The following is a 13912-nucleotide window of genomic DNA, read 5'->3' on the forward strand; positions in this document are numbered from 1 at the left end:
ATTTCGATTAAGCTATATTGTGTTTCAATATCAAACCACGCTAGAAATTTATTGAAAACGAAAGTACATTTCGAGGAACGAAACTGCCCACTACTGTGCTATTATAATTTTCATTCGAATCGCATTTAAATTGGCTCAGTCTTATGCTGTCACTATCTGACGTGAGCAATGAGTTTGTAGGCTGACCGTTTATTAGATAATTGTCTTCTATAATCTTGGCATATCTGATAAGGAATATTTGAGGTTGTACAAGGTGATTGAGTAACTGGATCGAGATTTGTCAGTCGTGTGAAAAATATGATACTGTTAATACGTGTCTTTATTTGTATTTTAATTTCAGTCACTTTTTCGTGAAATATTTTACGCTCGTGTATCGATTACTTGAAATCAATTACAATAAATAGGTAATGATTCTATGTTATCGTTATTTGCATAAGCATTCGTTCAATGCTATTCAAATTTTCAACGATTGTTAATCGTTTGCGTTGTTATCGTTGGTTCGTACATGTTTAGAAACGTGTACCGCGTGCAAACCGGAACAGATAGTTTAAACATTATTGGAATATTATCGTACCGAAAAGAATTTGCACGAAGGAGAATTATTTAAATAATTGTACGACTTTCGTGTTTTCCGGTCAACTGATAATCATGAATCTTATCTGCAAAGTAGGACATTCGAAGCTTCTTGGTAGAATTTAAAGGCTGCATTCTGAAAATATAACGTACTCGTACAATTGAAATTTATATTTAGCTTTTACGGTGATCACTCTGATGGAAATTCCTTAATAATCATTATCTCATCGCGAGCAGTCTCGTTTGTTTATTATCGATTTATGTAATGTGTAAAGCCAGCGATCAGATTCTCGAGTACATGATAACACGACACTTAAGCTCGCTTTTTTTGGGCTTGATTGGGATAATTTTCATGGCAATGATTTTCCATTTATTTGCAGGCTCATTACTCATTTATTTACATTTATGCATATAATCTTTCACTACGTTTACATTCTGTTCATGCAAGTTCAACAGTACTCTAGATTTATACATTCCTCCAGCTGGACCTTGCAAATTATATTTACGTTTTTATTAATAGTCATTAAAGTTTGCTTTTCACGTTTATCATAGGTGAAGATCCGATGCTTAGCGACCAACAGCAATATCGATACATGACTGTTGACGATATGAAATCCATGGGGGATGATTCGATGCGTGTCAACGTGACAGACGACGAGAGGGATAATCGACATTCCGGAGGTAAGTTGAAAATTTCTCACAAACTTACGTAATTTTTAATTATTCAACCCCCAAAAAATATTTCTAAACATCGTTGCAAATTTTATAGAACCTTAATTGGATCTTCTAACTCATTCGTTCTTTAAAACATATTTTCTTTATGCCTTCGTACGCAGAATAACGATAATTTATACGAGAGAAAAGACACATAGTTGCACTTGAGAAAAAAAAATTATGTCACAGGAAAATAGTTCTCATTGAGTTATTCAGGTTTTTCCAATCAAAATTTTCTCCAGTTACAGCTCGACCTAGTTTCTAAAATTGTCATGTTTTGCACGATTGTTTAAAATAGCGGTGTGCGATTAATTATAGTAATTCTATTCATTTTAAATATCTCACGGTTTTGGTAGTGTCAGAAAATCGTTTTCGCAATAAATGTGTTGTTTCGTGACGTAACGTAGCGTGGATTATACGTATATGGAAACATGGAGACGATGTCAAGGACATCTTAATTTCTTTTAAGTGGAATGCTGTATTTCGTGTATTCTTAGCACGACAGTGATCGTAGATAGATTGTAGGAATAAGGTGTAATAAAAGGTCGTTCGAAATGGCAGAAGTTCAATTAGAAGAAAATTCCCAAGTGTTCTCATGATGCCATTACTGAGTTACGAGTAGATGTACAATGTCCAATCTCGTCTGGATTTATTTTTATATTAATTTTGACTATTCTCAAGCGTAATTATTTACAAAAAAAAAATACATCGAACATCCAAAATTTTTATTCGATATAGTAGCGTCGGTAGAAAAATATTTTTCATACCGAAAAGCTGTCGAGCAACCATGGTAACGTGCTGATATAAATTCCGAAGCAGCAAGGCAATGCATCTTTGCAATTCAAACATGAAAATTTGCATCGATGGGAACAGTCATCGCTTCCAGCATTTTTTGTAACACAAAACTTGTTGATTTATAATCTGCTGCCATCTTGAACGATTCATTTTAACACAGCGTCACCGTGATATTGTTTTTGCATCGATGTATAAAAAGGATTTGGCTTTCTATTTAAAAAGTTGAAGTAAGCACTCTTTGGCGCGCCTCTGCCCACGGAAAAGCTATTTTCATCGCGTTTCGTCTCTCTCTCGAACATTTCCCAGAGTTTGACGACTTTTGTGTCAGCTATACCTTTCAAACTTTAATATATGGAAGATATTTAACTCTTTCTGATCCTGATTCCTCTACCACGAACAGGCTCATCGGATATTTTTAGCAATATTGTTATTTTAACCTGCTTAACAAGATAATATATTCAAGTGGCTCATTTATCTAAAATAAAATCACTTCGTATTCGCGTAAACAGATATAGCTGATATAATTTAGTCTACCTATAAGGAGTTCTATTATGTATTTTACAGCACCAACCATAACCGAGATGATCACAAAAGAAAGTTATCAACGTACGAACGCTGCCAACCTCAAACCAGATAATGTTGATATCAACAGGCACCCAGTACACGTCGGGTATGTATTCATATATATTTTTCTATTATACTATAAACTTCACTTTCCTAACGATAATAAAAAATTGTATAATCTAGGGTAGGTTGTACCAGTGATATTAAAATAAATAATACTCTTGTATTATGTAATGCTTAGCAAATATTGTCTTTATAATTATATTTTTAATTATTAATGTATTTCACAGTTTGTATTGCACCGCAAAACGTTGCTTCGTTTCTGCAAACAACGTACAACTTACCCTAACGACAGATACGTGTTTGAAAAGGTGTTGACAATATCTTACGTTTTCTAAATACTTTATCGACTAAAAGCAAATCTAAATGAATTGAACTGCAGCACATTACAATATTTTACAATCTGTTTCGAATTGCCTTTGGATCACTTCTATTGGTCTACGGGATTTATCAGACTTGCTTAACAATTGAAACATTTATTGCTCGTGAGCGTTTTCACAACAACGAATCTGCATTGTTCATCGATTTGACAATTGTTTGCAGAGTAAACGTGTATGCACGATGAATTCAAAAAATACAAGTTCAATCGGACTTTCACTAACTGAATTGTTACAACGAGATACTATAAAAATGACAATCTCTATGTTTGCATGGTTTGTTTTGACGTTTAATAAAAGCGCAACACTTAAATAAAATAGACAATTGAATGTGTTGAGCGTAACAGAAAATTCTACCTACGATGGGAATTAAATTCGAAACGTAAATCTGTTTGGCAAAGTTTGAATCTGCACGCTTGTAAAACAAACAATTCGTCGTTACATGTTATTGAATTACTAGCACAAATTATTCCGATATTCCAATTATATAGTAATTGTATACAATCACTCAGATATAGTTTTGTGTTCACTGTCGACAATGTGGCGTTGTAACGTCAACGTATTGAACAAGAAATTCGATTAAATAAACGGAATGTAACGTTCAAGAGGATCCATGTAATTAGGGTCGTTGCATCGAGTCGAAAAACTTTGTCAAAATTATATTTGTCGGTATATGCAACAAGTAAAATTTATTGCATATCGATACATTCGTTTTTTTTTGTGATTAAAAATTGTATATAATTAAAGGAGCACTAATACGGTGAACAACACGGAAGCACATAGCACGCAAGTGATAGCGTACCTAAAATTATAAGATAGCGACAAAGTGTACATTACAAAACAATAATGTTGTGTATTATAGTGTGACACGGTGTGCGTTGGTGCAAGACTCCTGCTATAATTAACCCTATAGATTATTGGCTGATACGTGATAACGAAATGTGAAACATGAAATTTACTTTCATACGAGATAGGCTTCAATTTTCTATTACCTCGTACACCAAAGTATTTTTAAACTAACTTTTAGTTGGCTTCAGACGATTTTTCGTAGGAACATTTCTATACGGTAAAACGATCGAGAGGGAATATATACCTTATTTAATCGTATAATTTAAAATAAAATTACAGTAAGAAATTTTAATATTACAAAACAATGACTTATATTACTGACACAATATTTAATCGATATTTAAATTCTGATATTGAATTTTGTAGTTAAAAGTATCATTTTCGATGAAGTCGTTTCGTAGTAAATACTAGATCGTATACATAAACGATTTCTTTATAACGGAGGCATAACCTGTTACGTAATTGCATATACATATATGTATATGCAAATGTATAATGAACGCGTAACTGCATAACTGTTACCGTTGCGACGGTGTCATGAAACGTTTCAAATGGAGCCAACGAGAACCAAATCAGTAACTACGTACTAATCAGTCTTCTGTTATACATCATATTTCTCACAGCAAGCTATTTTGATCTACTTTCTTTTCATTCTATTCAGAGTGTTTGGTTTGACGTTTATGTAATCGGTTAACCAGCTAAACAAGAATCAGTCGCTTGGTGCCCCGTGTACATCCTGTCTTGCTCGTAGCAGTTACTAGATCATATAGTAATAAGCATGTTGTTCGTGAAATATCTTTTTTGGGATGAACGATTCTTTGACAGAATGAATAATCTGACTAGATACCATGTCTCTTACTAAAACTGAACGGATCAGCATAATCCGTTGGAGCTTTGAGTTACGAAATTTACAGTCTCGATATAATGATCTACTAAGCTGAAAAGAGTAAAATATAATATTTTGCGAATAAGAAATAAAAATAGTACTTTTGCAATTTACTTCCGCATGTTTAGAAATAGTCAAACGAATTGAAAGTCATTTTGTTATCTCTGAGAAAAGCGGAGAAAAGGCGTAATGTTTCCGAGACAACGGTACCCCTTATACTTAACGCGTACAATAGATTCTCTCTTTGCGCTTAGTAGAACAGGATATTCGTTGTATCGAAGAGACAATGATTTGCTCTGATCCGGAGTTATCGAGTAGATATTCGGTGTATCTTTAAAACGTTTTCCTCGTACATTAACCACGCGACGGACTATTTTTCTCTACATCTTTGCACGCACTGGTATCTGAAAACGTGTAACGATTTCTCGAACGCACAATATTCCTGAAAAACAGCAGATAAAGAGAAGGAGATGTAAAGTGCACGAAAACAAAAAGAAAAGCATGCGCATGAAATGAAATTATTATCCATAATCATACCAGATTTTGTTCTGAGATCAGAGCGTCCCTAGAGTCCTTAAACACGTCGCTGGCAGCGCTTGGTACCATGTCGAAAGGACAAGGAATGTGGCGGGACAGGTACAACATGCCCTTTTTATTATTTTCCTTTTATATGTTTAGGCATTTCCGCGTATAAAGTAGACGAAGATTACGACGTATTCTCGTACAGAGTAGTTTTTCTTTTTTTCTACTTTTCATTTTTAGCAAATGTTTACGTCCAAACGTCACAGAATTTGAAGTGGTTTGCGTTTTTCTGACTAAAAATGCACAGGCTAATCGCAAACTGATGGTACAAACTCTGCACATCGACATAGACACCAAATTTTTTTGGATCATGCTCTACGTCAAATGTAAGATTTTTATGCCTTTATAACACATTTTAGTTAATATTAAAAATATATATAAACGCTTTGGATAGATTAAAATAGGAGATTCGGTATAGAAAATTTTAGTTCCCAAACAAATATTTAATAATTCTTTTTTGGTTTATTTGCTGAGTTAGAGATGTGTGCAAAGTTCATACTATAAATTTGTAAATTACCCTGTATCGTTTTAATTCGATAATATTAATCTACTTCAATTGTTTTGTGTTCCGTGAAATTGATCTTTATTTCATATATCGTCTATTGGTCTTTAGACGAAGGTAGTAATTTAACCAGTATCTAATTAACTTCTCAAGAATAAATTACAGAGTAGAATTGCACGCGAAATAGCTTCGATCAAAAAAGTCAAAAGGATTACAAAGTTAGGAAAAACTCTATATGTCATAATTTATTTTAATCTATAAATACATCTTTTCTCTAAAAATAGGTATAACTGAAAAAATTTGAAGATTGCAAAGAGTGTTTAGATATCATGGAATTCTACTTGTGTAAAAAAAAAATATAAATTTTGTTCTGTTTAAATTGAAATGGTCGTCAAATGTACCTTGTGATCTACAAATATCGTTTTTCTATAATAAATAAATAATCTAATGTATTTAAAAACGCATTAGAAGTGCTCTTGTAAGTATGGAGAAAGAATCGTTCGTCTTCTAGATAGATTAACTATGTTGAACACGTTTTTCTCATAGTGGCTGCTGCTCGTACAATTGTTCCCCATTACATGACAAGTTAAAGCTATTTTTTGCATACGTACCGAAATCTGTCGATCATGCGTTTGTCGTTAACAGACACGCTTGTGCAATACTTTTTCATACAGAAGATTAGTATGAGAAATTTTGTCGCTATTCCAGAATTGGTTGTACCGTATTAGAAATGAAAAGAAACTCCATAACAGATTTCGGGCCGATCTGCTTTACGTTGCTGTCCTAACGTATGTCTTTTTTCCGCAGTATGTGAGTGATGTGGCCTCGTTGCGTCTCTACTATAATACATAATTATTATTGTTGCTCCCTGTTTTGTAGTTTTGTACGATAGAAAAGCGGCTTGCGTGTGATGATTGCGGGTTTTCGAAAATTAAATGAATAAGCGACCATCACCAGAGCACGGGAGCCACTTTAAGAACATTTAATGGAAGCTGTGCGTGCGTGCTGACAAGTATTAGAAGTACATGTTCGAAAATCTGTAAAAGTTGCGCTAGTTCAGAATCTCGACAACCATTTAATGTCGTCATCTCTCATCACCATTTTTATGAACGAATGGATACTAACGCGTTTTTTGTTTTGTTCCCGATCCTCTGTTATTTTATTTGCGCTACTCGCAGAATTCCACAGTGGAGAAAGTAAGTGATCTTCTCTTGAATCTTAGCTTCTGTTACTTGCCGTACCGCTCTTCACTATGATTTATGTTCTTTGTACATTTCCTTTATAGTTGCACAACGCCCGTAGACGCTGAAATTTAGTAACTTTAGACGGAACGTAGTGCACAGTGAATATATACAAGGTTTCGATCGACAGTCGACGAGACCTACTCAGATTTTTATCTTGACTCCATGCTACCTAAATTATGAGGACAACTGACAATTTCCATTGTACTAAAAAATATTGAACATCGAAGAAACAAATTATATTAAATATTATTCGATTCTACTAAAATGAAAAACATATTTCTTTATAATATTCTTTATATATTAATTTATTAGATATTATATTCCATTATGATAACTTATTTCAGACTAATAACTCGGTCTACAAGCAATGCAATATTACAGACGGGGTATACGAATAGACCTTACCCCTTATGGACTTTTTTTTAATTAAAAAATTAAAATATTTCAAATCATTCTGAAAAAATTATTTTTAGTTACAGGAGTCAATTACAATCATTTTTGGTGAATACACGTACCTCCGAAATCCGACGCACTTTCGAGAAAAAAATTCTTTACTAAAAATGTACATTGGATGTAAGGTCTACTCGTATACCTCGTTTGTGGCAATATCATACTCGTTTAGCTGATAACGCAGCATCTAGGTCAGAAAGGGATCGCAGAAAATGTTGGCTATTAAGGATGAACGCGACGCTAAAAGTTATAATATATTCCAAAAACACGATAAACACACAAAAGAATTACGTCATCTTCCTCCAACAATTCTTTATGGTATTTATTCATGATTGATATTTTTAGACTATACCGAAGTTATAAAAAATCCTGTCAAGGAGGTTGAATATTTTTGCGATTCATCGCGTCATTGAAGCAAATGCAAATAAAAAACTGAATCATTCTAAAATTACATATGGATTCGCTATTTATATTCACTGTGCACACATCACACGCAACTTTGTGGATAATACTTAGTTTCATTGCTGAATTCGATCCGTTAGCACTTATCATCAATCAATGTCGGGAAACAATCGAATAGTTTCTCGAGCCCGATTCGGTAAAATTTAATGATTTATTTTTTATGCTGCGCAGTGTTAATTTATTCTATGCTTGCAGCCATAAAATATCCACGCAGCATAACCTTGACACAAGCCCACAAGCCGTACTCTTCAGTCATGATTACTCAATTTAAGATATTTTTTGCTCCATTGTTCATGCAATTCATCTTTGCACATTTATTCTATTATATTAATTTACATGATTTTTGTACACTTACCTTCACATACAGCGATGAATTACCTGCGAAGCATATAATTTTTATAATTCACGTGGAAAAGGATCCGGAACCTTTAACGCCATCGTGTGCATTAAAACCGATAAAAAATGATTACACACGTTTAAAGACAGTTCCTATAACCCTCAACTTTTTCGCTTTTAGTAAAAATTTATAACGACAATCGCTTTTCGGCTTGGCGTGCTTTTGATACGTATAAAATAACATTGCCCTCTTTTTAAGCGACCTAAAACATGAATATATTAGGGAAAAATTACAAAAAATTTGTTTCCACGTTCGGAAATTAGAGAGTAAAAATTGTACACTATCAAAATTTTCACGATACTTTAACGAATTTGGTATTATTTTTATGTACAGCGTTGTTTACAATTGTACATACGGTTTCCAAAAGACTGTAATGATTCTTCGAGTTTTAGAATTAATGTAAATATTTCTACATTATATTAGCCGAGATATCGTTTATTTTTATTTATTTATAATTGATTTAATTTAAGCAAATGGCATGATCCGTATTATTTCCCAAAAGACCAAATGTTTTTGACCGCAATAATTTATATCCGTGTACGCACAACATTTCATGTCATAGTATTGAACAACTATTTATAATTACGTGTCTGAATAATTAGCCCTTATGGAATGGACGCTCTTATTTTCAACTCTCTCGGCATATTATAACGTCTCGAGCTGAGCCGACATTTTCGTTCGTCGCCTTGGGACCTTAAATTTTTGGTAAACCCGACATTTTATGTAAATGACAGCTTCCTGGTTTCCTTTCTGGTGGATGCACGAGGCGGTGCAATGCGAGGCTGCAGGCACAGCGGAGTGCGTGTAATCGTTCCTCCTAGGAAAGCTGCAATGCCAATGCGTGTCACCTGCAGATATTTAAGGAGAGACAAATTGACCAACCCACCACCTTTGATGGAGGGGGAGGCTCTAGCCAGCCGTATCCTTGAACTTGGACCCGTGGGTGCCAAATTTTTAGGGTATGCTGAACATTGAGAAACCTACATAATTTTATAATCAACAAAACTTACAGATTTAATTCTAAAATATTCAAAAACTGTTGTGCCTATAAACCGTCGTACGAAGATGAAAATATAACATGTTAAATAGTTTTTAATTTTTACCAAACAGGCCCGTGATCATAGAGGTACCTCATTTTGCTTCGTTGCGAGGAAAGGAACGAGAAATAGTAATTCTTCGATCGGACAACGGAGAAACTTGGCGCGAGCACACCTTGGAAGCCAGCGAGGAGGCTGTCCAGGATGTGCTTAACGAGAGCTTTGAAGGAGAAGGTACGATCATTTTATTTTATTTATTCTTTTATTCAGTCGAATACTTTTTACTTCCCGTTGACCATCCATTTACCAAGCTTGACAGGCATAGTTGGACTTACGAAACGTATGTTGTTACTGTTCCAGAATTAAGCCAGCTCGAGGATCTCCAAACATCACGGATTGTAAGGATACTCACTGCAGACTTCCCGCATTACTTCGCAGTAGTGTCTCGCATTAGGCAAGAGGTGCATGCAGTTGGCCCTGAAGGTGGCACAGTCTCCTCATCGGCTGTTCCACAAGTCCAGGCTGTCTTTCCACCAGCAGCTCTTACTAAAAAAATTCGAGTTGGGCTTCAGGTATTTGTCGTTTACTTTTTAATATTAACACTAGTGATAATCTTACAATTTCTAACGATACTTATAAAAACTTGAATAGTATCACCATCAGTGGACGAGGCCACGAATTTTCCAAATGATAATTTGATAATTATTATGTTTCATACTTTAAGTATAAGCGTTATAGGACATATTGATAGATCAAACATGTAGCCCATATAATTTCAAAATTAATCTCCCTAAGAACGAAGTTCTATACAACAAAAGTTAATTCTACATTTTCGTTGCACTTTTTCGCGTAGAATCGCGTTTCTGGTTATCCATAAGAATGTCTAATCGTAGTGCCAAGTATATTGGTTACTGCAAAATGTATTAGACTGTGGAGGATTGCATTTATGTTTAGGCACATCCGATACCAGCAGATCTCGTAGCTAAACTTCTTGGTAACAGAGTGGCAGTATCACCGATCGTAACCGTTGAACCAAGACGAAGAAAATTCCATAAACCAATAACCTTAACTATACCCGTACCGCAAGCAGCCAACAAAGGCATGATCAATCAATATTCGGGAGACGCGCCGACGTTGAGACTTCTGTGCAGCATAACTGGTAATATATGCTTGCACGTAACATTGTAGAGCAGCGTACCGTCTTACTGGAGAATCTCTTACCGATAAGTGCTGAAACTGTTACGCCGCAACACCTTTGGTGTATATATGCTCTTATCAGACATCTTACGCATTCGAAGATCAATTTGTAGTTTAGTAGGCATGACGCGGGCGGTAGGCATCTTCGTCTGTTCTCAGGTCATCGGGACTGCATTAAAAGCCTCTTCGTATGGCATAATTACGATTGCACCATAGCTACGTATACTGTCGGTTACTACGCATCATAACAAACAGTTTCGAATCGTTTGAAAGGGCAATAAAAACATTCGAATAGCTACTTAAATATTTAGACGGTGTTCTGTAACGCGAAACGATGATATTATAAGAAGTACGATTATGTTCTAATAATGTCTCCAAACGCAATTCAGTCACATGTCCCGGAGACCTTCGGATAGAGATTTAAAAGGGAGATGGTAGCTGCATGTTTCATAGAAACATTTCGTTGAGTACCATTGTTGTATACATATCTTGTTGTGATTCATTGTTAATGCTTGCATATTGTTAGGATTGAGTCATTTAGGTATGGATTATTAATTAACGTAGATAAAGTTTTACTACCTAGCTCATTGTAAGCGTTAACTTCAAAGTTTTTGTTTCAGCACATACGTTTGACTGGTAACTGCTTCGATATTAGGCTTGTAATTCATGACTTTTACAAAAATTGTGTATCTATGATATATGTATTCCTAGATCATTGTAATATGTATCATACGTCACGTTACCGATATGAAGACTAACAATTGTCGTTACTTTAATGTTACAAATTTGTTGCAGCCACGCTCTGTTTTCTTTGTTCAAGCGTTAACAAATTTATATATCAAAAATGTTACGAGTATAAAATTCTCTGTTCTCCGTCTTACTACTTTTTTTTTTTTATTTTTAAATCTCGTTTCTATTTATTTAATAATACAAAATTGTTAAATGCTAACAAAATTTTCCAAAATCTACCGACGTTATAAGAAACAGAAGGTATATTTTTGACATACATAACGACGCGCTTTTATTACTATTATTTCACAAAATTTTGTTTCTTTATCGCTTATATCACATTAAACGCATACCCACATAATTCGCGTTTGCTTTCTGCGCGATTTTTTTGAATGACGCTTTTTCTTCATTTGGCAAGCATTATCATTCGGTCAACATTTGTTTTGTTTTATATTACTCACACACGATAGAGCACTTAACATGAACGCACTCATGGTGACCGATATTAAATACAAATTTTATTGATTGTTCCATTACGATGAACAAAAATTGAAATTTAAAACAACCATGCTATAATGTATGGAGTTATCAGTTGTTTGGAGTTACAAACAAATCCAGTTATTTTAATTTTCCGTATGTGGTAAGACCTCTTAAATATTTATCTGTGTACTTTGTCTCTATGCATAGATAGCCAATTACTTTATATGTTAACAAGAAAATTTATGTCATAGAATTTTTGCTAGCGTTGTCAGTCTCAAATATATTTATTAGTGATGCAAGTTCATTAATATATTTTTTAAAGTGTGATCTTGTGTTATAACACGTAAGTTTAAACTTTTCTAGCGAATTAAGTACTTCTTATTTTATACAACAACACACTATTATCGGTTGAATTGATTCTAGATTAAATGCACAACTCGCTACTTTAAAATTCTGATTCAGAAGTTTTAATCCCTAGTATTCTTGAAGAATATGCTCTTAGACAGCTTTTGTAGTTTTAAATTTCATTTGCAAGTATTTCTTTTATAGCAAATAACTAAAATTTAATTCAAAAATAGAAATATTTCGAAACTGCTGCTGCCTACAGCGTTATTTTATATTGTTGATAGCAACAGAGATATTTTAAATGCTCAAGTTCGAGGAAAAATCCTATGTTAGACAATATTGGACGATCAAAGGGAGCTTCAAAATTCTAGCCGCGAGAGTGTCTTAATTGTAATTAATCTCGGTCTCATCGGATCAATCTAACACATTTCACTTCTGTCGATTCTGTGCTCGCAACACGGACATATTTTAATAATGTTATTGGACTTGGTATGTATGTCGTTCAGGGGGTCAGTCTCGGGCAGTCTGGGAGGATGTCACAGGTTCGACGCCGCTGACGTTCGTCAAAGATTGCGTTTCCTTTACTACCACAGTATCTGCTCGCTTCTGGTTAATGGATTGTCGGAATATTTCCGAAGCCACGAAAATGGCTACAGAGCTATACACACATGCGACACACGTACCTTTTATGGCTAAGTACGTTTTTAAGATATCTCAGATTAAACGTTCAAAGAAAAAGAAAAAAAAAAAGAAAAACAAATTTACTTACCGTAATCGCAGGTAGAACATTTCCTCTAAAAATCGGATCGATATCTTCTGAAAGTTAACAATTTTTCTGTGTGGTAAGATGTATTCGAGTATGGAAAGAACTTTTATTTCGTATAGCACTTACATTACCATTCAAAAGTTTTGGTACACGTATTTAACGAGAAAGGAATTCGTATATTTAACTATCGTAGAATGAAATATATTCAAACATAACATAAATTATTTTACATTTATTATAATGCATTCTTTTCATCGGACCATCTTTATATTTTAGTACTACCCGTCATAACATAGACATTTTGATTTTCTTGAAGAATACTTCATCATAAACCCACAACTTCTTCCAGAATTCCTTCTTCTATTTCTGTTTACATTGTACAAAATTTAAAAATGATCAAACAGTACACGCCCGATCTTATATTTATCCGCAAACTGTAGATATCGTAGGTTTACCTAAACTTTTGATCGGTAGTGTGCTTACAGAACTACATACATAGAGTATTTCATGTAGTCACAGTTAATAGGAATATTTTTGTATACGCTTCAGATCGGTGCATCAAATTAAAAAAGAAAAAAAAAGATTTATATCTGCGATAAAATACGGGATATTGTAGAAAACATTTTTTTAATCAGTGCAAATCGTATTCGCAGCATCAATAAATTGCGTTTTACCTGCATGATTACAATCTTAATTGTTCATAAAATGTTATTGAAATGCATCTCGTCCGCAGGTTTGTAGTATTTGCAAAGCGAGTAGATCCGTTGGAAGCAAGGCTACGCGTTTTCTGTATGACTGACGATAAAGAAGATAAGACTTTAGAGAACCAAGAACACTTTACGGAAGTTGCGAAGAGTCGGGATGTTGAGGTAAAAATGGGTATACAATCAATCGCAAAAGCTT

General features: G+C 34.2%; 1 protein-coding gene across 35 annotated transcripts in view; it reads left to right on the top strand.

Annotated features, from left to right (window-relative positions):
- The window catches only part of LOC143345222 (uncharacterized), a 95266-nt gene that overhangs the window by 44817 nt on the left and 36537 nt on the right, over nt 1-13912 (top strand). For 27 of the 35 annotated variants that reach the window (XR_013080220.1, XR_013080222.1, XR_013080219.1 and 24 more), the window contains 10 exons: nt 1126-1254; nt 2647-2752; nt 7081-7098; nt 9190-9414; nt 9566-9726; nt 9853-10064; nt 10447-10651; nt 11216-11230; nt 12750-12939; nt 13743-13878. Coding sequence is in view for 8 of the 35 variants with exons in the window: in XM_076772125.1 (XP_076628240.1) it covers nt 1126-1254; nt 2647-2752; nt 7081-7098; nt 9190-9414; nt 9566-9726; nt 9853-10064; nt 10447-10651; nt 11216-11230; nt 12750-12939; nt 13743-13878 (1397 nt within the window). In the remaining 27 variants the exon portion in view is untranslated. Of the gene's footprint in view, nt 1-1125; nt 1255-2646; nt 2753-5376; nt 5692-7080; nt 7099-9189; nt 9415-9565; nt 9727-9852; nt 10065-10446; nt 10652-11215; nt 11231-11309; nt 12716-12749; nt 12940-13742; nt 13879-13912 lie in introns of those variants that run through there. The other 8 variants (XR_013080224.1, XR_013080245.1, XM_076772134.1 and 5 more) reach the window with 5 other exon arrangements.

Source organism: Colletes latitarsis, chromosome 9, assembly GCF_051014445.1.
Source record: "Colletes latitarsis isolate SP2378_abdomen chromosome 9, iyColLati1, whole genome shotgun sequence".
Lineage (NCBI taxonomy): Eukaryota > Metazoa > Arthropoda > Insecta > Hymenoptera > Colletidae > Colletes > Colletes latitarsis.